Source organism: Diadema antillarum, unplaced genomic scaffold, assembly GCF_040938485.1.
Source record: "Diadema antillarum isolate AM-2024a unplaced genomic scaffold, OU_Dant_1.0 seq00000049_RagTag, whole genome shotgun sequence".
NCBI classification, from domain to species: Eukaryota; Metazoa; Echinodermata; class Echinoidea; order Diadematoida; family Diadematidae; genus Diadema; species Diadema antillarum.
Window position 1 is genome coordinate 101,026 of NW_027271158.1, and position 23,940 is coordinate 124,965.

The following is a 23,940-nucleotide window of genomic DNA, read 5'->3' on the forward strand; positions in this document are numbered from 1 at the left end:
GAAAAGAAATAGCATTTATTAAATTGCATTTACTTTGTACAGATATGACTTGTGTCTGACAAATTTGTAATGCAAATGTCTCCATTCTCATGTCTATGCAACCATGATACAGTCAGTGCAGCGGTGTTCGACGTGGACCATCGGTAGAACTGCGTCCACACACACAGTGGCAGTGAAATAACAGAAGTCTAAAATTGATGATGATGTCAAACACAGGCGAATGAAGTCATCACAGAAGCACCTTAAGTGTATTCCAGTCTACACAGCCAACATAACTGTCAATGTGTTGTTTAAAAGTTTAAATGGTGATGTGGGTTTTAATGCAAACCTCTCTTCCCCATTACTGTCAATTTACACAGAAATACATGTAGCACTCCTAACAAAGCCACCAAATATTTTCATGAAAAAATATGGAATGTAAAGAACATTTCATTGAGCAGCAATTACAGTATCCAATCGTCAAAAAATACTCAGTAAAGTGTATTCTGCCTTGTGCCTATGTCTCGATGAGAAAGTTTTGCTTGATACACAATAAGAGAAATGAGACTTAAATGGCATTTTCACAGACAAGATGTTTGGCAATTTTAACAATCATTTCTGTGACAATTTTAACAAATCTACTCTTACTGAATAGTGTATAACGATATTTCAATTTGCTCAAAATTTCACAAAACTCCAACTGCACTGTCTTTTCAAAATATAGTCGTCTCTTTGATGATAAAGTAAAAGATTTACAAAAGATTTATTTTGGGGATAGAATTTTCTGTTGGAGATAAATTTTGGTTGTTGGACATAAAGATTTGAAGAATCGTGATGTAAATTGGTGGGTTGACTCTTCCAACAAACTGAATGGGGAGGCCCTCTCTGTTCAGGAGTACTGTAAAAGTAGAAATTTTCACGGTGTTGAAATTTTCGCGCATTTCGCGCAAGCCGAAACTAGCATGAAAATAAAAGCACGTGAATATTTTTGTTTGCCATATGTTCCAGCAGTTGATGACTTGATTCCGCAGAATTAAAAACACGAGAAACTCTTCGTACCCCGCCGAGCACGAAAAATTAGTCGCGCGAAAATATCCACTTTTACAATATATTCATCAGTGAAATGAAATCACTTCATCTATTGTCGTGCATCATTTATCCTTTTGCTTGCTGCGGCTGGTAGTTGCTGCTTTCTTGAGGCGTTTTTCCTGCAGTTTCTGCTCAAATTCCTTCTTCTTCTGCCGGTTGGCTGCATAGGCTTCCCGTCTGTCCTTCTCCTCTTTCTGTTTCTTTACTTCCTCCAGCTGACTGTAAAGTCTGAACGGGGGAAGGGAAAAGGATTGGGTCATGTACGGTTCCACAGTCATATAAAGCACACGGGGAGAATCACACACTAGGACTTCTATGTGTACAGTGTGCATATCAGATACATGGTTTACAGAACAGTGCACTCCCGTTATAATGAACATGGTTACTGTAAAAGTGGTTTCTTTCGCGTACAGAAACTTTCACGGTTTCCATCGGTGCGGACTTTTTCGCGTGTGTTTAAATTCGCGGTCGGTAATGACAGCGTTGTAACAAGCGACGGGTTCAAAACATTTTCGCGTGATGTTAAATTCGCAGTTCAACCTCAAAGCGTGAAAAGCGCGAAAATAAAACCACCGCGAAAGAAACCACGTATACAGTATAATGAAACTCTTGTTACAGTGAAGTAAAAATTCAGATCCCAAAATCATTGTCTATAATAGATACTTTATTGTTCAGCTACTGTAAATTTCGCGCAACCCTAAACTAGCGCGAAAATAAAAGCATGCGAATATTTTTGCTTGCCATATGTTCCAGTAGTTGATGTCTTGATTCCGCGGAAATAAAAACACGCAAAACTCTTCTTATCCTGCCGAGCGCGAAAAATTAGTCGTGCGAAAATAACCACTTTTACAGTATATCAAAATTTCTGCAGTTGTTGCCAAAAGACTTCATGCTACCCAGCCATGAGGGTCTGGCCTATCTTTATGCCTGCAATTTTAGCATCATCAAAACTCATTAAAAAACCGACAGACAGACAGACAAATGAAACAAAAGATACATTTTGAAATCCTTCATCACTTCTTTACATTTCATCTTCTGGCAGGACCAACAATTCATTCTTACCTGAGATTTCTTTCCCGCATCTCCTTCTGCACCGTATTTCTGTCTGAGCTTGTTTTTAGGGTCATGGCTGGTGCACTGCTGGATGCCTCATACACTTTTACATCTGGATGATACAAATCAGTGATGGGAAAAAAAATATACAGTGTATTTCTCTTATAACAAACACGGTTATAATAAAATTCTTGTTAAAACGTGTAAAAATTCAGGTATCAAAATTATCATCTGAAAAATGTACTACCCTAAAAGACAGAGAAAAATATGAAACAAAAACACGATGGCAAAACACACCTCTCCTGGTTGCTAAGGAGGTCGTCATGGTCGCCGTCTGCTTCTTCTTGCTCTTCACCTTTGACCTCTTCCAGTCCTGCAGAGTCTTGGCAAAGGCCGTTGCCTCTTGGCTTCGGCTCTGGGCCCGGACTTTGATTTCCTGCTCGCGTGATTGAGAGGCTCGGACAAAGGCCTGCTTACGCTGCAGGAAGGCCTCCTGTAGTGACGCTGCAATGAGGAGAGACAGAAAAATATTTAACGGCTCAAGAACAAATTGCAAAGGAAATCTTAAGGGAAATAAGTTATGATATGTGTAGGACATGCAAACTTTCATACAATGTACTCCCATTATAACAAATAACAAGGTCATAACAAAATCCCAGTTACAACGAAGTAAAATTCAGGTTGCAACATCATCCACTCTATGTATTTTTATTGTTTATTTGTTCGGTTATAACAAAATTTCAATACAACAAAAGAAAACTGCCAGTCCCAAGGACTTTGTTTAAAGGGAGTCCACTGTACGGTACTGAGATGCACAGGAGCAAATGATGAAATATGGTCGATCAAAACATACTTTTATCACCAGCCCATACTCACAACTACAAAACAAAACAAAAAACAGAATCTTGACACAACACCTAAAAAGTCAAATGAAATTCTGGATGTGTGTGCACAAGTAATCAACTTTCATCGACAAATTCATTCCAACAAACATGATAAGCATATCTATGATTAATTACATACATATTGAATTCTGTCTCTTTCTCATCTTAGAATCTAAAGTTTGAATTTACACAACAAATAAGCTGACAAATTAAAAAAAAAGAAAGAGTACATTATCGCAGTTTCTATAAAAAAAACCCCAAAAAACAAGCAGTAAAACAGCTGACAAGAACACACAAAATTCCAGCCCTACAACACGAAAAATTCATTTTTCTTTATTCATTCATCATATTTTTAGCTCACCTGAGCCAAAGGCTCAAGTGAGCTATTGCGATCGCCCTTCGTCCGGCGTCCGTCGTGCGTCGTGCGTCGTGCGTCGTGCGTCGTCCGTCGTCCGTCGTCCGTCGTCCGTCGTGCGTCGTGCGTAAACTTTTTACATTTTCATCTTCTTCTTGAAAACCCCATGACCGATTTTCATCAAACTTGGCAGGTAGCATCCCTAGGGGGTTAGGAACTCAATTTGTTAAAATGGGCACCATGCCCCACCCAGGGGGCCCCCAGGGGGGCCCAAACCCCCCAAAATTAAGGAATCTGTAAAAATCTTCTTCTCTAGAACCAGAAGTGATAGAGCTAAGTTAATACTATGAGTTAGTACATTGATGACTGTAGTTTCAAGTTTGTTCATGGCAGAATCAGGGGTGCCCCCCTTGGGACCCAGGGGAGGGGGGTGGGGAAGGGTTCTAATGGGGCCTAAATTGTACATTTTCATCTTCTTCTTGAGAACTCCATGACCCATTTTCACCAAACTTGGCAGGTAGCATCCCTAGGGGGTTAGGAACTCCATTTGTTAAAATGGGCACCATGACCCACCCAGGGGGCCCCCAGGGGGCCCAAACCCCCCAAAATTAAGGAATCCGCAAAAATCTTCTTCTCTAGAACCAGAAGTGATAGAGCTAGGTTAATACTATGAGTTAGCACATTGATGACTGTAGTTTCAAGTTTGTTCATGGCAGAATCAGGGGTGCCCCCCTTGGGACCCAGGGGGGGGGGGGGGGGGGGGGGGGTGAGGAGGGGTCCTAATGGGGCCTAAATTGTACATTTTTATCTTCTTCTTGAGAACCCCATAACCCATTTTCACCAAACTTGGCAGGTAGCATCCCTAGGGGGTTAGGATCTCAATTTGTTAAAATGGGCACCATGCCCCGCCCAGGGGGCCCCCAGGGGGCCCAAACCCCCCAAATGAAGGAATCTTTAAAAATCTTCTCTAGAATTAGAAGTTATAGAGCTGAGATAATACTATGAGTGAGTACATTAATGACTGTAGTTTCAAGTTTGTTCATAGGAGATCCAGGGGTGCCCCTCTTGGGGGTAGGGGGGGGGGGTGGTTGGAAGGGTCCAAATGGGGGCCTGAATTGTACATTTTCATCTTCTTCCTGAAAACCTCATGATGGATTTTTGTCAAACTTGGCAGGTAGCATCCCTAGGTGGTCAGGATCTCAATTTATCAAACTGGGCACCATGCCCCACCCAGAGGGCCCCAGGGGGCCCCAATTCCCCCAAATTAAGGAATCTTGAAAAAATTGGGCCCTTATTGTACATTTTCATCTTCCACTTGAGAATGCCTCGTCAAATTTTGGTAGAGCTGTGAATAATTTAGATTAGTGACTGCGTGAAAGGTGAACTTGCGATACTCAGGTGAGCGCTAGACCCGCGGGTCTCTTGTTTTCTTCTTCTTTTTTGTCAAGCATATTTGCCTGCAAGAACCTACCAGTTTGGGTCAAAGTTTCTTGAGTGTTTCTGATCTGCCCCTCTGACTGTGTGAGGCGGACAGAGGTCTGAGGACTCCCGTCGGACATCTCTTGCTCATGACGCTGGAATGAGAGCAGCGATTGGCTCATACTGGCCTGGGATGACTGGGAGAAATCCAGGGGACCCTCCTCTATCTGTGTGTCAAAAAAATATTACATCATCTCCTTTTTATATACACCATGTATTACATCAAGCATGCAGTATACATATCACCTAAAAATACAAGAGACCCGCGGGTCTAGCGCTCACCTGAGTATCGCAAGTTTACCTTTCACGCAGTCACTAATCTAAATTATTCACAGCTCTACTAAAATTTGACCAGGCATTCTCAAGTAGAAGATGAAAATGTACAATAAGGGCCCAAATTTTAATGATTCCTTAATTTGGGGGGATTGGGGCCCCCTGGGGCCCTCTGGGCGGGGCATGGTGCCCATTTTGATAAATTGAGATCCTGACCCCCTAGAGATGCTACCTGCCAAGTTTGACGAAAATCCATCAAGAGGTTTTCAGGAAGAAGATGAAAATGAACAATTCAGGCCCCTATTTGGACCTTCCCAATCTCCCCCCCCCCCCCCCCCCCCCCCCCCAAGAGGGGCACCCCTGGATCTGCTATGAACAAACCTGAAACTACAGTCATTAATGTACTCACTCATAGTATTATCTTAGCTCTATAACTTCTGATTCTAGAGAAGATTTTAAAAGATTCCTTCATTTTGGGGGGTTTGGGCCCCCTGGGGGCCCCCTGGGTGGGGCATGGTGCCCATTTTAACAAATTGAGTTCCTAACCCCCTAAGGATGCTACCTGCCAAGTTTGGTGAAAATGGGTCATGGGGTTCTCAAGAAGAAGATGAAAATGTACAATTTAGGCCCCATTAGGACCCCTCCCCACCCCCCTCCCCTGGGTCCCAAGGGGGGCACCCCTGGATCTGCTATGAACAAACCTGAAACTACAGTCATCAATGTACCAACCCATAGTATTAACTTAGCTCTATCACTTCTGGTTCTAGAGAAGAAGATTTTTACAGATTCCTTAATTTTGGGGGGTTTGGGCCCCCCTGGGGGCCCCCTGGGTGGGGCATGGTGCCCATTTTAACAAATTGAGTTCCTAACCCCCTAGGGATGCTACCTGCCAAGTTTGATGAAAATCGGTCTTGGGGTTTTCAAGAAGAAGATGAAAATGTAAAAAGTTTACGCACGACGGACGACGGACGACGCACGACGCACGACGGACGCCGGACGAAGGGCGATCGCAATAGCTCACTTGAGCCTTTGGCTCAGGTGAGCTAATAAGTCCATGTAGATTCAAGTTCAAGATAATTTATTGTCATGTACGTTAATACATATTTTTTTCTTTGAATATTGAATGAGTGCAAGGTACATACATTTTACTAATTATGCAGCATAATTCAGAGGATGTGAAACATGTTTTTGTTTTTGTTTTTTTTTTGGGGGGGGGGGGCTTTACACGACTAGCAGATGAGACCTGCATTGTCCTATCCTGTAGGCCGAATGGGATACCTCAATTTAACAAGTTTTCACAGGCAAATAGGGAAGCTCGCACAAATACAGTGCACTCCCATTATAACGAACATGGCTATAACAAGATTCTTGAAAGCACGATATTCAGAGGGGTGAAGGTTCAGGTGTGAGTTGTTCAGATTGCAACTGCTGATCTGTAAATTAACAAACATGTCGGAAAAAAGGAACCAGTGCGACTCGAACCTGTCATCTAATGCTTTCTGGGCAGCGACACTACACCACCAGGCTGTCCCTGGTTGCCGGCAATGACATGATGAACATGGAACAAATACCCAAGCTCCAAAATGAGTGAAATTTCTGCCATAAATGCCATACCTCTTTCGCGTCCGCCAAATTCTGAGCACTGCCAGGAGATGACTCCAAGATTCCATCCCTTTGAGGAGCCTGGGCTGGTACGGTGGAGTCAACGGTGGTGTCAAAGGTCGTGTGGAAGGTGAGATCTGGTTCCTCCAGGATTCCTGTCTCCATCTGGAGGTCACTGAGGGAGGGGAAGGTGTGCTCCTCACCCCCAAGGGCGGGGTCTGGTTCCGATTGGTAGTGCTGGCCAGAATCATCCTGCAATTGCATACAAGAACCACAGTGACTTTAATTAAGAGCAACATGTGCTGTGCAGCTTCAGACTAGACTGCATCATTACTTTGCTGTACTCTCGTTATGAGTATTTATGTTTTGGTTCTTTTTTAAACAAGAATTTGATTCAAAGTTCTTTCTATATTATCATACATAATGCATGCTCTAAAGTTATTCATGAAAAGACAAGTTTCAATTGCTGGTGGCAAATCCTTTTTTGTTTTTTGTTTTTTTGTTGTTGTTTTTTGCCACAGGAGACCAGTTTCTTATAGTTGTATATTCAAAGTTCACAAATGTCACTGAACATGGTCTTTTCTTAAAATCATGCAAGTCATACTGGAATGCACAATTTCATTTTCATAAAAAGACAAACAAACAAATAAGATTTTTCAAGATTTAATCATTTCAGAATAGATTACAGTAAATCATGGAAAACATGCAAAAAACTGATATTACTGATTCATGGAAACACATTAAACTCCCATATTCCATTGCTTCATTACTTCATTTGTATTAATCTAAAACTTTCACTGCTCTGTTCGTTGGATTTGAATCTATTAATCAAGGGCTACTTGTACAATGTACAATGTACTTGGATTAGAATTTCACTGCAATGAAGCAAAAAGCACTGATAGGTTTTGGCTTACCTGTGGGGCGGGTGGCTCAACAGGTTTCATTGGTGACTGCATGTCTGCCACGGAGCCGTCTTGAGACATGCTGAACCCACTCAGAGAGACGTCGGAGAAGAGGGGCAAGGTTATTCCCCTTGGCTTGCTGGTATGCTGCGTGCATCAGGGGAGAAAGTGGAGCAAGACCTGGTCAGTCATGTTTTGGTCAAATCAACCCTTACTGTGCTTTGCTAGCTGATCAGCATATCTTTGTATTAGTGATGATGTCCTAAAACTAAATGTCAAAAAATGTCTTCAACACCTATTACAAAAGCCTTTGAGTTGACAGTTTTCTTGTTACACCTAAGTCCTACACATGTGGGTTAGCACAACTAATTCTACAGTTTAAATTTCGTTGTTGTGTACAGTTTTTGTTTTCTGTTTTTGTTTTCTCAGGGGGTAGATTAACAATACAGTAAGATAGCTTGACATCTTGCAGATGAGTGAACAGGCATATTAGAGGTTAATGCCCAAATGTCCATTTAAAATTAGCAATCGCCCCATTTAACACTGCAATTTCTGTCAGACCATACTCATACATTCAAAGGCGATATGGACAAAAGGTACAGTGTTGTGTAGAAGTAAAGTGGTTCTGATACCATACGAGAGTTCCCTGTCACTCTCAGTGCTAAATTTTACATAAGTAATGGTGAATGTAAAAGAGAAGGTAAATTCTGTTTGTGTATGTCTGTTTCTTTGTTTCCTGGTTAACTGAATATGCTTTGAAAGTCTTCACAGCAGAAAGGTGTGCATAGAACTGCTGAATTTCAATGAAATTCCCAATGATATGTGACTCTTTGGTGCTGCTACCACAACATCTATACAATATCTATGTACACTTATATGTTTAGGCAGAATTACAAGGGTAATAAGAGAGGTTGGCAACTACCAAGAATATATCATTTTAGGTATGAAAAATACAACTTCCCAACTAGAAAAGAAACATGATATATTTATAAAATACTGATTGTATATTTACTCTCTTACTAAAACAAGTATGTGTGAAGTGAAGGCATAGAGGGATTGAGAATTCAGTGCATGAATATGATATCAATGCTGATCTGTCTTACCGGCAGACTTGACAGCAAGTTTCTGATGTAGTCCTCCTGGGTGGCTGCAATGGCTGCGTCTGCTGCATCTCTGGCCCAGCTGAAGTCACCAGTGGGCTGATCGGCATCCCGGAGAGACGAAAGTGACTCTGGCAGAGATTCATCAGGTATGGACGAGACATCCGAGGATCGACCTCGCCCGAGTTCTCCTGTTGCCCTGATTTCTTTTGATGCCATCTGTTTCTGGTTAGGTGGGACCATTCTATCCACTCCATCTGTGGAATGTGATCTTGTACTGGGATGGAGAGGCTGGCCCTGTTTCTGCTGAGATGCTCTTGGCACAAAGAGTGGAGAGTCATCGCTGGTGCTGGGTACAGAGGGGACCCTTCCACCTGCTCCAATGATTGTACTCTGCTTGGAACTGCTTGAGGCTGTCGATGAACTCCCCGGCAATTGTTCTGGAATGTGTCCATTGTTCTGACTATCTGAACTTGTGCTGGAGTCAAGGTTCAAACCTGCTGCGATATGCTTTTGGATTTGCCAGGTTCTAGATTTTGTCTGTTGCGACAGTAACTGCTCCAGACTTTCCACTGATGTCTTATTTGATGTTGGTGTTAGCGGGTGTTGGGAGAGATCCTGAGATGACGTTTCCTGGGCCGTTGCCATGGTGATGTTGCCAGTTTCCATCATGGGTAAGAACTCCCCGCCAGCAGGTGTTCTGGGTGCTTCCTGGACTGATTCCTCCCTGTCGGTACTGCTTGAGGAATTGCCACTCACTGAAGCTTTCAGCAGGTCCTTCCAGCGCATGCTTTCTCCAGCAGGTTCTTCTCTTTGAGGTGTGTGAGCACCACTTGGGCTGTGTGATCCTGGAATCTCTCTGGTGGGAAAGTTCAGCAACACATGCTCATAGGATGGTGGTTGAGAGGTTCTAGCCGGACTGTGATTTACTGTACTGTCATCATCTATTGTATACTCAGACAGTGAGGATGCCGCAATGCTGACATCCCTTTGATGCCCTTCCGGCTTCTGAGGAGAAGTCTTTGAGCCTTGATATTCTGCCTGAAAGTATTTTGCATCATCATACTCATCACTGTCATGACCAACCACAGTAGGTCTGGAGATCTGAATCAGAGTTGATGCTCCTGAGATAATGCTCAGTGAAGTGTGTGAAGGTTGTGTTCCACTCTCAACATTGGACTTGTCACCCTGTATGTCACTAATTATTGCAGATCTTCCAGAAGCTGGTATCCCATCTCTCATGGTAGCTCCAAAACTTTCTCCTTGCTGCAGAGCACCTACACTTCTCCTAGGATCCTGATGTTGGGTACCCATAACTCTGGGGGTAGGGGTGCCATAGGCGTGCATCCTCTCATCTGCAGATGTCTCCATTTCCACGATGGTGCTCAATTCATGGGGTGGTACCTCAGAAAAATTTGCCATTTGTCGAAGGTTGGCCGGCGGTGGTCTTCTGGACTTTGCTGCAGCTGCTGATAGTGCTGAAGGGCTTGGAAGAGACATGGAAAACGTTGATAACTGGTCTGACTGAAATTGAGTGACATTCTGGTGGGTGAAGTCAGGCGAAGCAGCATGGACTGCTTCATCATCAGATAGGCTCAGTCTTGCCAAAGGCTGATGGAGTGGGTCACTTCCCCCACCATCTGCCTCGGATCTGGGACGGGAGTGGAGAGGACCCCAGGAAGTGTCAATCTGATCAGAAGTGGATGAACCCAGTGGTGGTTCATGGTATACAGGATCTTCAGGTGCCGGCAGGTCTTGCAGATGTGGAAGCAGGTCTTGCGGTGTAAACACATGGCCTTTCAACAATTCCTTATAGATGCCCTGCGGCCCTCCAGCACTATTCCTGTCCATTGTACCTTGGGAACTACCACTCACACTGCTTCTACTCATATACTCACTGGATCTGGTGTATGTTCCTCGCAAGATTGATCTCTGAAAACTGCCAGAGCCCTGCTCTAATTCAGCCGATTCACTCTGCTCGAAGTTATTTGAACTTCCTTGAGAACCGGTCATTCCCACTTGCTGCTGTATGTCCCTGAGCTGTGCCAACAGGTCTCCAGGCCTGAAGACTTGGCCTTGGAGTTTGTTGAAAGATCCTGTTGTCCCTTGAGGAGATACAGTTGAGTCCATTTCTATAGTGCCTTCACTCAGTTCATATTCAGAGTGTTCTGTTGACTGTACAAACAGTCCTTGTCTCTCTTGACTGAGTTCAGGTGAATGACTCAAGCCTGAGCTTTTTGTGGTATAAAGTTGGTCATGATCTGCACCTTGTGACCCAGTGGAACTGGAAAATTGGTCCTGTAAAAATGGCATTAACTCATGGGGCCTAAGGACACCCATCATCATTCCTCCTGTCTGTTGAGGGCTGGGATCAGCTTCAGGAGAAAGATGCCTATCATCAATGTCATCTTCACCAGACTGGGTTCCCAGCTCACCAAATGACGGGAGATGCTGCTGAAGGTCCTCAGGCCTGAAGACTTGACCCTGCATCATTCGACGATAATCCATTCCCTCCCTATGCCATGTTGATGGTGACCCACTGGATGGTGGTGCTTCGGGACTTCCCATTGATGACTGGAGATCCAGTTCACGTGACTCTGGGTGGGGAATTGATGGTGAAAGTTCCGGGGGAGGTTCGTTGGAAAATTTGGCATGAGGCTGATGATAATGCAAGGCCTCCATCCTTTCCTGATACTTTTGCTGCTGTCTTTCAATCTGTCTCTGCAACTCTTGCTGTTTATGCATTAACCTAGCTTGCTGCAACATTTGTTTTTCTTCCAAATGCTGCTTCTCTTCCAATAGCTGCTGATGACGTAGTTCTAGAGCAATTTCTGCAGATCTGATTGCTTCTTGACGTTCTCTCTCCCTCGTGGTGTCTCGCTGCTGCATACCCTCAGCATCAGTGTCCTCACTGGAGATATGTTTGCCACCGTTCCTGCTTTTTTCATCAATCTCTGCTGTGTTGACACTATCCTCGGCAGCAGCTAAAGCTGGAGAGTCAAGAGTCCTTTCTGTAGCATGCACATCAGCTCCAGGAGACATTGCTACCTTTAGTGAGGTTGAGGTTAGTTTGCTAGAAATTTTGTGTGGTGGCCGATGATGCAGGATTGAATCGTCGCTGGGTGGAGTGTGCTGGCTAGCTAATGGCACTCTTTGACTTGGAGTTCTTGCTCCATATGGTTCCTGACTGTGCTCAGCCTCTGACAAAAGAGTGTTTATGGCACCCACATCTCCTTCAGTTTGCTCTTCTTCTGGTACATCCTGACCACCTGTTCTTAACGGGTTGGTTCCCTCAAGGGAGGTGAATGGAGGATGAGTTCGGGCTAAAACATCCCAAGACTGATGAAGAAATCTGCCACTTACATCATCCTGCAGTGGATAGGGAACATAGGTTGGCAGTTTGACAGTGGGGTAATTCATCATGAGCCTGTCCCTACGCTCCTGTAGCTTGCGGTGAGCCTCACGAAGAGACTCCTTGTTATCCCTCTGCCTGTCCAGGAGTCTCTGTTGATAGGCTCTGGCACGCTGCAGCCAGTCTGCGCTGGAGTCTGCATCACCTGGTATTTGCTCGCCTTCTTTGGGCAACTCTTCTCTGGTATTGCCAGAGCCCTGACCTACGAGGAACTCTGGGCCTCCTGCACGTCTTGACCTGGGTGATGCACCATCAAGATCTGTTTCACCGTATGAAGTTGGAGCCTGTTCATCAGGCTCATGATGTAGACCATGGGCTGTGCTGACATAACTGGGGTGTGGATCTGTGGTATGGATCTGTGAAGCTGGAGGCTGGGTGCCCGTGACCATGCCGTTTGACTCTTGTGTCACATCCTGCCATGACTGCGGGTGTCTCGACATCACAGTGTAAGCATCCTCCACATCTGAAGGTTGCTGCTCATCCCCAGCTTCCTCAGACTGAGCAGCCCCTTCCCTTTCTAGTTGGTCCCCACGCACTACTCTCTGGCCAGCTACCAGGTCGGTGGGCCAACCCTGGTCTCGAAGCATTGATGAAGGATGTGCTTGTGGGATGTCCTCCCAAGGGATGAAGAAAGGCTGCTTAAGATCCTGTAATTGCCTCTCTTGTTCCTTCCCTCTGGCTGTGATGTCCTCTTGTACTCTCTTTTGGTTGGACAGCTGGTAAATGTTAAGATAAAGGAAATTATGTTAGCTTTTAACACCTGCATGCAAAGCAGATATTTCAAATGCAGGGTAATGGTTAATATCTACATGCTTCCTGAAGAATACCACTTGCATTTATTTGATTAAAATGTTAGTAGTCAATTACATTCGTGAAATTTTGAATGAGAACCAATTACCAGTAGAAAAAAAAACAAAAACCCAAAACCAGAAAAAAAAATTAACCCACTAGTACTCTCTTAATGGCACTAACTATCACAATATTTAAAATTCTAAATTTACTATTTCCAAGTAATCCAATAATAAAACACCACTCCTTGGCAACTCATTATTACCTGATGATGTCTTATCTTGGCGGCACGTTCCACTGGATGAAGCAGGGTGGATCCGGATTCCCCCGACAGGCTCCCAGTTTCAAGAGACTTCCCTCCATTACTGCCACCCAACTCGGACCCCACACTCTCAATGGGATATTCCGACAGCTCCGTGGGAGGGGTGATGGTTGGTGGTGGGGTAGCCTGGTAAGAAGAGGGCTGGGTGTCAACAGTTGAGGGCTCCTCTGTGGACGCACTGGTTGACTGGTCAGGTTCTGTCATGGGATGGGAGACGGGACATTCATTGAGAGGGACGCCATTCATCTTAACTCAAAAAGCAGCAATGACTGTTATCTACATCAAACGGGGTTCCTGTACCTTTTACGCAAATTAATTCCATGACTTTTTCATTACTTTTCCATGTAAAAGTTTAGAAATCCCGGACCCTTTTTCGGACAATAACTTCATGAAAACGTATGGTCTTAGTGTTGATAAATAAATGGAAATTTAAACTATTAGATAAATAGTGTCTATGTAAAGTGTCAGTGTGTATACCACACCGATATACCACACCAACATTGTCTATGGTGGACGAGTTGATCCAAATTTGATTTGATAAAATGTTTTCCTAAAAACAAATTAACATTACCAAAGAGATCACTAATATGCAAAAAAAAAAAACCAAAACCAAAACAAACCAAAATTTAAATATCTATGATTTTTCCATGATATGGTGATAATAATGCATTTTCCATGACTTTTCCAGGCCTGAAAAAAAAAAAATTTCATTACTCCCTGACTTTTCCAGGTTTTCCATGACTGAGGGAACCCTGATTAAACACAACCTTTACCTGCAAAGATTTTCCCCGCAGTGTGAAAGAAAAACAAATGAATATGATGATTTACATTGCTTGCCAATGTATCAAGGTCAAGAGCTGACATCGTGTACACTACCTGGCGTTGGGACAGCTGGACGTCTCACGGAAGGCTGGCCTGAGGCCACCAAAGACGGAACTTTGGTTTCCTGCTTCTGCCAGTCATCCCTCTGTCCCCTGATTCTCCCCATCAACTTTTTCAGCATCTCTAAGAGAGCACATAGCAAAATTAAACGTCAAATGCACTTGAGCTTCACTGAACCTGCAGGTACAGTAACCGCACTCTCTGAGTGTAAATATTAATGGTAACATCTGTTGCATGTGATGCTTCACACTAATAAATTCATTGGCTGGTAACACCTTGCATTTATCAGAAGGCCTACACTTTGTTTACAAACGTCACATGTGAATGACTGTACACATGCATGAAAACACTGTCTTCTTATTATACACTGATGATAATATACTAAATGTACATGGACACACACTGTTGATGGTTTCATTGTCAGAGAGAATATATAGAGCCTCTTAAAGACCACAAGGTCTGTACTCACATAAATATAGATTTTACCCGGTACTGAATACACATTGATGATGGCATTAGATATGGTCAACTTTGCGTAAATCGATCTTGATGGGATAGAGGAAAACGCATCAACCTAGGTAATATTCGCGTACAGAGGATAATACACATAGGCAATGAATGTAACTCATCAACTTAGCCAATTACTTGACATATATGCGCCATTGACTTACACCAAAATGACTGTCGGTGAATACATACTGTTGATGGTTTTCCATTATAGGACAGGATAGAGTGAGCCCCTCCTCTCCCTCCAACAACAACAATGGTAACAGACACAACAAAATCCAAAGAAAAAGATTTTCCTTTTTTGAGATTACACTTTACCTGCTCGAGCTGACACTGGCTTTGGTCCTGCACCGACTGAGCTCCCAGCATCACTTGATCTCTTCCCTGGTGCCATCCAATGGGAAGGACCTGGTCCTGGACCGGCGAGACTGGCGGGCCTCTCCAAAACAACCTCATCTTCATCACCAGCTTCCTCCTCGTCCCTTGCGTGGGACACATCTGGTGTCAGGTCCAGGTCTGTGTCTAGACCAGGGGCTCGTGGCTCCAGGGCTAGAGTGATATCCCCTGCATAGTCTGGTACGTGGAAGCAACAGCAGCAAGACGACATCACAGCCAAGTTTAAGATTGCAGATTTCAACAATTGCATCACATCAAACTCAGGGACGGGTTAAGGAGAAATCAGAGAGACAGATGTTTTGATAACTGCATCTTAATTGAAGAAAATACTGTAGTCAGTAAAAAGGGGGACTTTAATATTCTCCTTCGCAGAAAACCCCACATCAAGTCACTCACTTTCAATGTGAGGTACATATCAACCTCCAAAGAGACGGTCAAGGCACCGGTGGTTCTCACAACTCTTTCACTTACTCCAGACCACATCCTAACCCTTTTCGTCCTCATCAATGTTGACCATAAACATTACCTCCTCTCTTTTAAGATCACAAACAAGTCAATGATCTTCATCCCCCAAGACTACAAACTTTGGCAAAGCAAAGAATATCAATGAAATGTGTAACTTTGGATTGAGGGAATCATTGGAGGCATGAATGTTAGAGGTTGCTCTGCTTGATTGCTCTCCAATGATTGCATCACTATACAGATACATCAAGTGTAAATTTGTACTGCGATAAGGTGACTTCATATAAAATCCAGACCTATCGGTGTGACAGTCAACTCTTGCATGGAGTGATTACAACAAAGATCCCAGGTGGCCCAAGTGCCACACAACATCATAAGGTTTTGCAAGCCCACTAAGGTGTGGCAATGTGCCTCAAGTCCAACATGAAGGCCATAATGACACAATAGGGATTAGGGGATAACGTCATCTCTATTCATTGACAATTACTTTCTTGACATCTATGCAAATCAATGAGGGAGGTACAGTAAGGATTAACTTGCCTGTGTGAGCCATGTACATATCTTCAAAAGCCTCCTCCAGCTGGTGCTGCCGCTCAGTTTTCTCCTCCAGTCTGCGGTGGGGTGGCTGGAACACTTGACGCTGCAAAAGTACAAACAAAAAAACATGGGATGTCCCATAACCGCTTTGTTTGAAATGTAGATGTCACTACTCTTACCTTGTCTTCATCAATGTGGTTCTCATATAGCAACAATGAATTCTGTAAAAACTATAAACTTGTCTACATACACATCAGCCAGAGCATTAGTTGGTCCACATTAATTTAGAAAAAACCCACGGCATTTAAAGAAAACACACAGATAAGCTCATAGACGTCTTTATCAATGTTTGATTTTATGTGTGTTTTTCCTTCACGATAATTTCTTGAGGGGTCACAGTGTAACTTTTCACTTCAGTTTTCAAATATAACATTGAGACACCGTAAAACTCTTTAAAACTTATCGAAAACTCTTCCACTGCATCAGATTTCAACAATTAGCAAAATGATTGGAGGATAATTGGAACATCCCTAACAAGAGTTTCATATGCGTTTTCAGAGAATAAACAATCAAGATCGTTCTTCATACAATAAAATGAAAGCCTGAGCTGAAATCAAGGAAGTGCAGATGCTTACTGGGATATCGGCCACAACTGCCTGTCTCCGCCTTCGATCAGCGTGTTGGAGTCCACTCAGCTCAAGGAGGAGCTGTTGGTAGTCTTGCTTCAAGAGCTCCTTCTGTTTGGCATGCCGGTGCCTCAGGGCGGCCTTCTCGTGCCGCTCTCTGAGCTCTGTCTCCACCCTCTCCACCTCCTTGCCCATCCGTTCCGCCTCATCCTCCGCAGCTTGCCTCGCATCATCCTGTATCATGTGAATATATTTTTTTTTTAAAGGTATGTACACTACCAGCCATGGGAATTTTTTTTTCCTCACAACATACTGATTATATCTACCAATATGCCACTAAAAGAAGGCTAACCAAAACACAACACAAACAAAACAAGCACATAACAAATTGAAATGTCATAATATCAATATCACAATTGTAATATTTAAATTTTTTTAAAAACAAATTTCATCACAAATCTAAAAATATATTCATATATCATACCTGGGGTGACAAGACCTTGTAAATCAGCTGGCACATATTTCAAACCTCCTAACTCAAACTTTTATATCAAACATACTGATTTGAATATCAAAACATTACAATTATTAATGTGATTGAATTCAATATCTCCACATTATTTGACATCAATATCAATGTTATCATGTGAAATGTTGCAAAAATGAAAAAAAAAAAGATTTTGCCCCCCCCCCCAAAAAAATGTCATTACATTTCAGATACGAGGTCTTGTCATTTAACGGACGATACAAAATGATATTTCAATATCACCCAATATGACATGTGTCATAAATCAGGTTCCGGCATAAATGAGCACCAAACAGTCATATCATGAAACCCATGATCAAAACTAAGTCACGATGGCTAAGAAAAGGCATAAGTGGTGCTTGTAGCAGCATCAAAAGGATAAATATCACTTGTTTCATAATTATCTACAGAAATCATACTGCAAAAGCAGAAAGACAGACAGGCATATATCAAAAGTAGACATCTAAAGCTTTAAACCCGCACTGCACAAATATCCAATGCATCGCAAACATTTCTTCAGGAAAATTTGGGAAAACTTTACTGAAGTATAAAAAGCACCTGTTCATAAGGGTCTGCCCTCTCCACGTATTCGGCAGGGATGTGGTAGTGAGTGGTGGCAAAGCCGTCCACCCTTGTCACCTGGACGGGAGGCTTCTGTAGGTCAAGGTCAGCAAGGGGATCTCTCTTGGGAGGAGGCAGGCTGGCAACGTGGGAGGCTCGCACCCTGGTATGGCAGGAGAAAATTTGCAGGTACACACCAGGATTAGCTTGGGTATTGCTAAAGTTCGAATCAGGTTACACTGGGCAGGTACACACCAAGACTATTGTATATGCCATATATTTAGCGAGTCAAATTTTTTGCGAATCAGGACTTCCAGGCAAATTTCGGGAGTAGTTAAATTTAAATTCACAAATGGGGAGTCAAAAATATATGCATGCAGATTGCATTATGGGCTGGATCAGAGTTGATATGTTCGTGCATTTTTTAATTTACAAATGGCACCAGACTTGAAAAATTCGCAAAATAAATGGTGTAAACATTATGTTGGGTTCACTTCTAGCAGAAGCCACAGACGTTGTGAAGAATCAAACCAGTAATATTTGGCTTGAAAACCATGGTGGATATAAGGAACACAGTGAACATGAACACCACAAGGCATTTGGATGAAATTCCTGTTGAAAAAGGAGAAAACTAGATTTCTGTGAACACACCAGGATTTACAGTAAAAGTGGAAATTTTTGCACATTTGGCGCAACCAGAGACTAGCGCGAAAATAAAAGCACGCAAATATTTTTGCTTGCCATATGTTCCTGTACTTGATGTCTTGATTCCGCGGAATTAAAAACGCGCTACACTCTTCTTACCTGGCCGAGCGCGAAAAATTAGTCGCGCGAAAATATCAACTTTTACAGTATTTGGGCTGAACCCTTTCCCCTATGAAAATGACATAGTGTGCACAAAAACAAAATACAGGCTGAACATCTCTTAGGAAAATCAATAAACCTATGAAATTATTTTGAGGGAATGCTTGCCAAGTTTTATTTCAAATACTCCTCAAGTCCTAAAGTACTTTATTCAACTTCCTTAATTTTTTTTTTTTTTTTTACAGTACATCACTTGCAATCATTCCTTGTGTTGTAGTTAAATTTGTCAGATTTAATGTTGACAATGCTGCAAATAATTCTAAAAGTAAAGTGCCTTGTGGCGGCTATGGTAAACAAACTGTCTAAAAGTTATGTTGTATGATGCTATGTATTTATATTTCTTTCTCAAACAAATGTGTGCAGTTTTTGAAAGAGATTTGTGGGGAAAATAAACATACTTTTCGACGTCCAAGGCATTCTTGCGAGAGATGATGTGAGCATTTTCCTTCTGCCACTTCTCGTTACGTTCAGTCATCTCCTTCATCATGGCCTCCAGATGGCGCTGTTTTGCCACCTTGGAATTTTTCCTGGCAGTTTCGGCCCGTTCTTCATCGAGGGGCTTCTGTTATGAGCAAAAATCAGTAAAATTCAAATATGCAGATGACAGAAATTGCTATGATAAAAATTCTGTGATCAGGTGCATATTTCTTCAATGGATTTCTGTTGCACCTCTCAAATGGTTGTTAGATAAAAGAATCTTTGGCCACTTCTTGCCAGTAATAGCCAAAAAGTGTCCTGACACTTGTGTCAGCTAATAAGGTGTATTCATGTGCGATAATAGTTTGCGCTAACAATAAATTCACGAAGTTGTAAACAATTATAGTAGACAACATTGCCCAGCAATGGATTAAGTTATGTATCATTTCATCAACCACTCAAAATAAGCCATCAAAATGAATAAGTTTTAACATGAATTTGTGCCAATTGAGGAAACAGTCAACCTCGTCTACCTCATCGACAAAGTCAAAACCAATGGGACCCGAGAAAATCCTTTGATTTTACTTAAATACAATAGAAGTACCACATGTTTACATCCAGGGTAGAATTTTTCGTCGACTTAGCCAATTTTTCCACTTGTGTGAGGTCAATGTAGGCAAGGTTGACTTTATGTTAGCTGGTTTGTGGACAACACAAAAGCTGTCATTACGTTGTTTCAGAGAGCTATTATCATTATTCAGGAAATAGTTTTCCTAGTAGGCCTATGGCATCGCAGTTTGCTATGCACTTTGGTTTGGCTGCTATACAAAAGTAATTTGTGTAGTAATTTCATGAAAGAGAATTTAGAATTGTACTTTATTTTGTTCAAAACGCATGTCCATCTACTAAAATTGCTATTCAATTTCCAGAAGCTTGAGAAGGGAAGTAATTTCCAGTTATTGTAATAATGTTTAGCATTTGTTGTTGCTTTACTTTTTTTTCTTGTTTGTTTTCTTAAGGAAGAAATTTTAAAGGTTGATGGTTTGACTGGACAAACCTGAGACTGAGCCGCCCTGTGGCCGTCCCCGACCCTCTCCAGGCACCTCTGGTAGATGTCATCGAGGGCTTCGGCTTTCTCCTGCTGGACTGCCTGCCACTCCTCTTCCAGCTTCTCTGAGAGTGCGTTGACCTCTGCCACCTTCTTGGCCTTGGCCTTGGCCAGCAGCTGCTTGGCAAACAGTCTGTCCTGCTCTCTCACCTGCATAATCAAAGCAATGCAACAAGAGTCATGATCAAAGCATTAACCCATTCCATACCAAATTCTGAGATCCCCATAGATTTAACACACAGGTCACCAGAATCCCGTATAGAATGGGTTTAAAGGTAAGAAGTGGATACACTTCAGCTCAGCACTGTCTTGTACCTGGATGTTAGTTAAGACAGTCACATGGTTTTCATATACAACCAGACATTCAAGTAATCAAATACATTCTCACTTGATTAGGGAAATGGGGAACTGCTATTTCCTGATACCAATGACAAGATATGTAAAGCACAAGTAACTGTTGTATTCATCCATTTGCACCTGGCTGTCAAGCAGCCTGCATTTTTTATTTTTCAAGGTCATGGTGAATAAAAGAACATGCAATACATAGTCATGCTTTTCTTTCAGAGGAAGATGAGGGAACTAAATATACTACAGTGCACTCCCATTAATGAACACAGTTTCAGGCCGCAACATTATTGGCTCTGTTTTCTTACTTTTTATTTGTTCGATTATAACAAAATTTCGAAAGAAAACTGCCGGTCTCGTGGACGCCGTTATAATGGGAGTCCACTCTATGTACATATTGATGCAAATTTTGAGACTTTGAGAGCAATACCTGTTTCAGTCGAAGCTTCCGGCGTCTGTCCCTTTCTTCTTTCAGAATTGCTGCCTCCTCATTGGGGCTCAGTCTGTAGCGTGCTCCATGCACAGAATTTCCGGCTCCAGTGTACTGGGACATCCTTAAAGTAGTACCGGAAGTTGCCTACTGCTGGTATTCATCTGAATTCAAAATGTACACGTATGGCTGTCATGATATGGATTATACAACAAAGTGTGAACACAGACATGGAATACTTTGTATTCTTTGAACTGACTTTATCCTGAAAACATGAACTGATTAAAAATCCTACCAGTGATAGGTAAACTAAGGTTGATGCTAATATTGATGCTGTAATCTATAGACCTTATGCATATGACGTCACACGGTCTTACCAACTGAAGGGCGCCCTCCCTTAGAGGGCAAGCGATGCGTTGCTAGAGCATGCTTTTACACGCAAGGCAACGCGCATTTACACACAACATCAGTGTTTCTTTTACTGTCTTTTCTATTGCATGTAATCCACAGCCCTACAAATTTGTAGATCGCGAAATTTAAGCTTTTATAGCAAAATCGACATTTGAGGTATGCATTGCACTCACCAGGTTAATGATATATCCCACATTTTGGCACAATTTTCATGAAAAAAGATGCAACTACCAGCGGTCGTAACAGCTCATCAACCTACGAATCCGTTAGCCAATCACATGCGAGGTAGATTTCTACATGTTTTTTACTAAAACACGTACCTCGCATGTGATTGGCTAATGAAATTAAAAATGGCGACATACATTCAGCGAACGGCGATGTTGCGCTATGGATACAAAGTTCTACGATATAACCTAGGAATTCTCTAGTTACTGTGAGTGTTTCGATTGCACAATGTGAGAAAATTACCCAAATATTGCTGCATAATGTGTCATGTCATGTCAAACTTGTTTGATGGTAAAAAAAAACTGCCACTGGCCGGCCTGGTGACTGGCGGCGAGTGAGGCGATCGCCGCTAGCGCACGTAAGAAAAGCACATAGCTAGCTGCACGCGTGCATTGTCAAGGACTTCGCTTGCCCTCTAAGATGGCGTCGCGAGAGGTTGTCAAGCGAGTGATGACATCAATGCATAAGGTCTATTCTAATATTGATGCTATAATCTATTTAATCCTTATTTACATTCCCCCTCCCCTCTTCTGACATCAAGAAAAGTCCCAATAAAAAGTTGTACATCTCCTCAGAATGAAATCTGGTGCTGGTGTTGCAGAAGCAATTCTCATGGTTGGACATTCTGCTTTTTATGGGACACTCACAGAAGTGAAACATCATCCTTACCTGGGCATTGAACTGACAGATAATCTTACCTGGTCAAGACACATCGATCAGACAATCTCTGGCGCAAACAAGATCTTAGGTCTCCTGCGCCGTAACCTCTGGAGCTGCACTAAATCTACCAAAGAAATAGCTTATAAAACCCTTGTACGCCCTAAATTAGAGTATTGTTGTGCTATTTGGGACCCTCACCAAGTCACCCACATCACCAACTTAGAGAAAGTCCAAAGAAGATCTGCTAGGTTTGTCACCAACGACTTCATGAAAACCAGCAGTGTTACAGACATGCTCCAAGATCTAAAGTGGGACTCTCTTCAAAGATGACCCACAATTGCCAGGCTTTCACTGATCTATAATAAAGAAACTCATCGTTTAATCCCGTCAAGCATAAATCATTTTAAAAGGAATGTCAGAAGTGGACCAGCAACCAGGTTAAATCAACCCTTGAATTACAATATTATTCAGACCAACAAAGATTGTTATCATCATTCACTTTGTCCAACAAGGACAATCCCAATTTGGAACACACTGCCAGCTGAAATAAAATCTGCAACCAATACTGATACCTTTAAATCTCGTTTGTCCAAAATGAGATTTTAAAGTGCTGCAACTGTATGCATGAGGGACTGCACGTTTCTAGCCCAGCAGCAGCGGTTTGCCCTTGGTGCAGTACTGACAAGACTAGACAGAAAGATCCGTCTGTCCGGAGGACTCTTTTGTATTTTGCCATTAACGCTGTCCTCCGTAGGAGGGGATCCGTGAAGCTAGACGCAGTCTCCGCGGAACATTCCCCGACAGACAGATACAGACCGATCTTTCGGTCAATGACAAGACTAGCCTGACCTGCTGCGTGTAGTTATGACAAGACAAGACAGTGACACGCAGGGTCACAAAGAGCAGCGGCTGGACCGATTGTTACCGCAGCAGCGACCCCATACGGACAAATACGTACCGTTTACTGTGTTACAGCGCCCCGCGACGGGGTTAGACCGATTGTAGCACTGCGCGGTGCATAGCATTGTCAATGCTAGTAGTAAAATAGAGGGGTGTCGGTTTCAATGTAGTGTAAGTCTAACCTGGTAATAGTAGGCTTACTAGTGTAGGCCTAGTTTCTACTAACGTTAGAATCTAGTGCCAGTGGGTAGTGACTAGTGCATTAATACAATATTAAACCGGGGTTAGACCGATTGTAGCACTGCGCGGTGCATAGCATTGCATTGTCAATGCTAGTAGTAAAATAGAGGGGTGTCGGTTTCAATGTAGTGTAAGTCTAACCTGGTAATAGTAGGCTTACTAGTGTAGGCCTAGTTTCTACTAACGTTAGAATCTAGTGCCAGTGGGTAGTGACTAGTGCATTAATACAATATTAAACCGAGTAGTAATAACAGGACATCGATATCAACATGTGGGACTTGATAAATGGTTCACGATTACTATCCAACGACGACTGCGTTTTATGCAGGGCAAATGTGCCTTTAGACAACATTTAGAGTAAATCTGAATCGCTTCATTTTCTCAGCTCTAAGGAAATGGCCAAAATCGCACGGATGAATGTGAAATATTCTCTTTTTCTCTCAAAGTTCTCTTACCCGTCGATGTTGACGATTTCGAATTTTCCGCTGTCGACATCTGTCGAACTAGTTCGCTGACACACAAAGTTGGCTACGAACTGCAGTGGATTATAGGCCAAAGAGCTATCGGGCAATGGGTCAGCGAAATCAGTTTCCCCTTTTCTTTG

The 23,940-nt window shown here is 42.7% G+C and overlaps 1 protein-coding gene across 1 annotated transcript; it reads right to left on the reverse strand.

The window, feature by feature from the left end:
• Positions 1–1,130: 1,130 nt before the first annotated feature.
• Positions 1,131–23,821, reverse strand: LOC139725549 (uncharacterized). The gene is made up of 17 exons (XM_071636635.1): positions 23,792–23,821; positions 20,901–21,064; positions 20,075–20,275; positions 18,999–19,162; positions 17,734–17,899; positions 16,659–16,883; positions 16,027–16,126; positions 14,947–15,201; positions 14,113–14,244; positions 13,183–13,436; positions 8,720–12,844; positions 7,629–7,763; positions 6,727–6,966; positions 4,832–5,006; positions 2,419–2,625; positions 2,131–2,224; positions 1,131–1,296 (listed from the first exon to the last, which is right to left on the reverse strand). Exons 2-17 carry the CDS (start codon positions 21,021–21,023, stop codon positions 1,131–1,133), a joined length of 6,762 nt encoding a protein of 2,253 aa, XP_071492736.1. The 5' UTR covers positions 21,024–21,064; positions 23,792–23,821.
• Between the last annotated feature and the right edge of the window lie 119 nt (positions 23,822–23,940).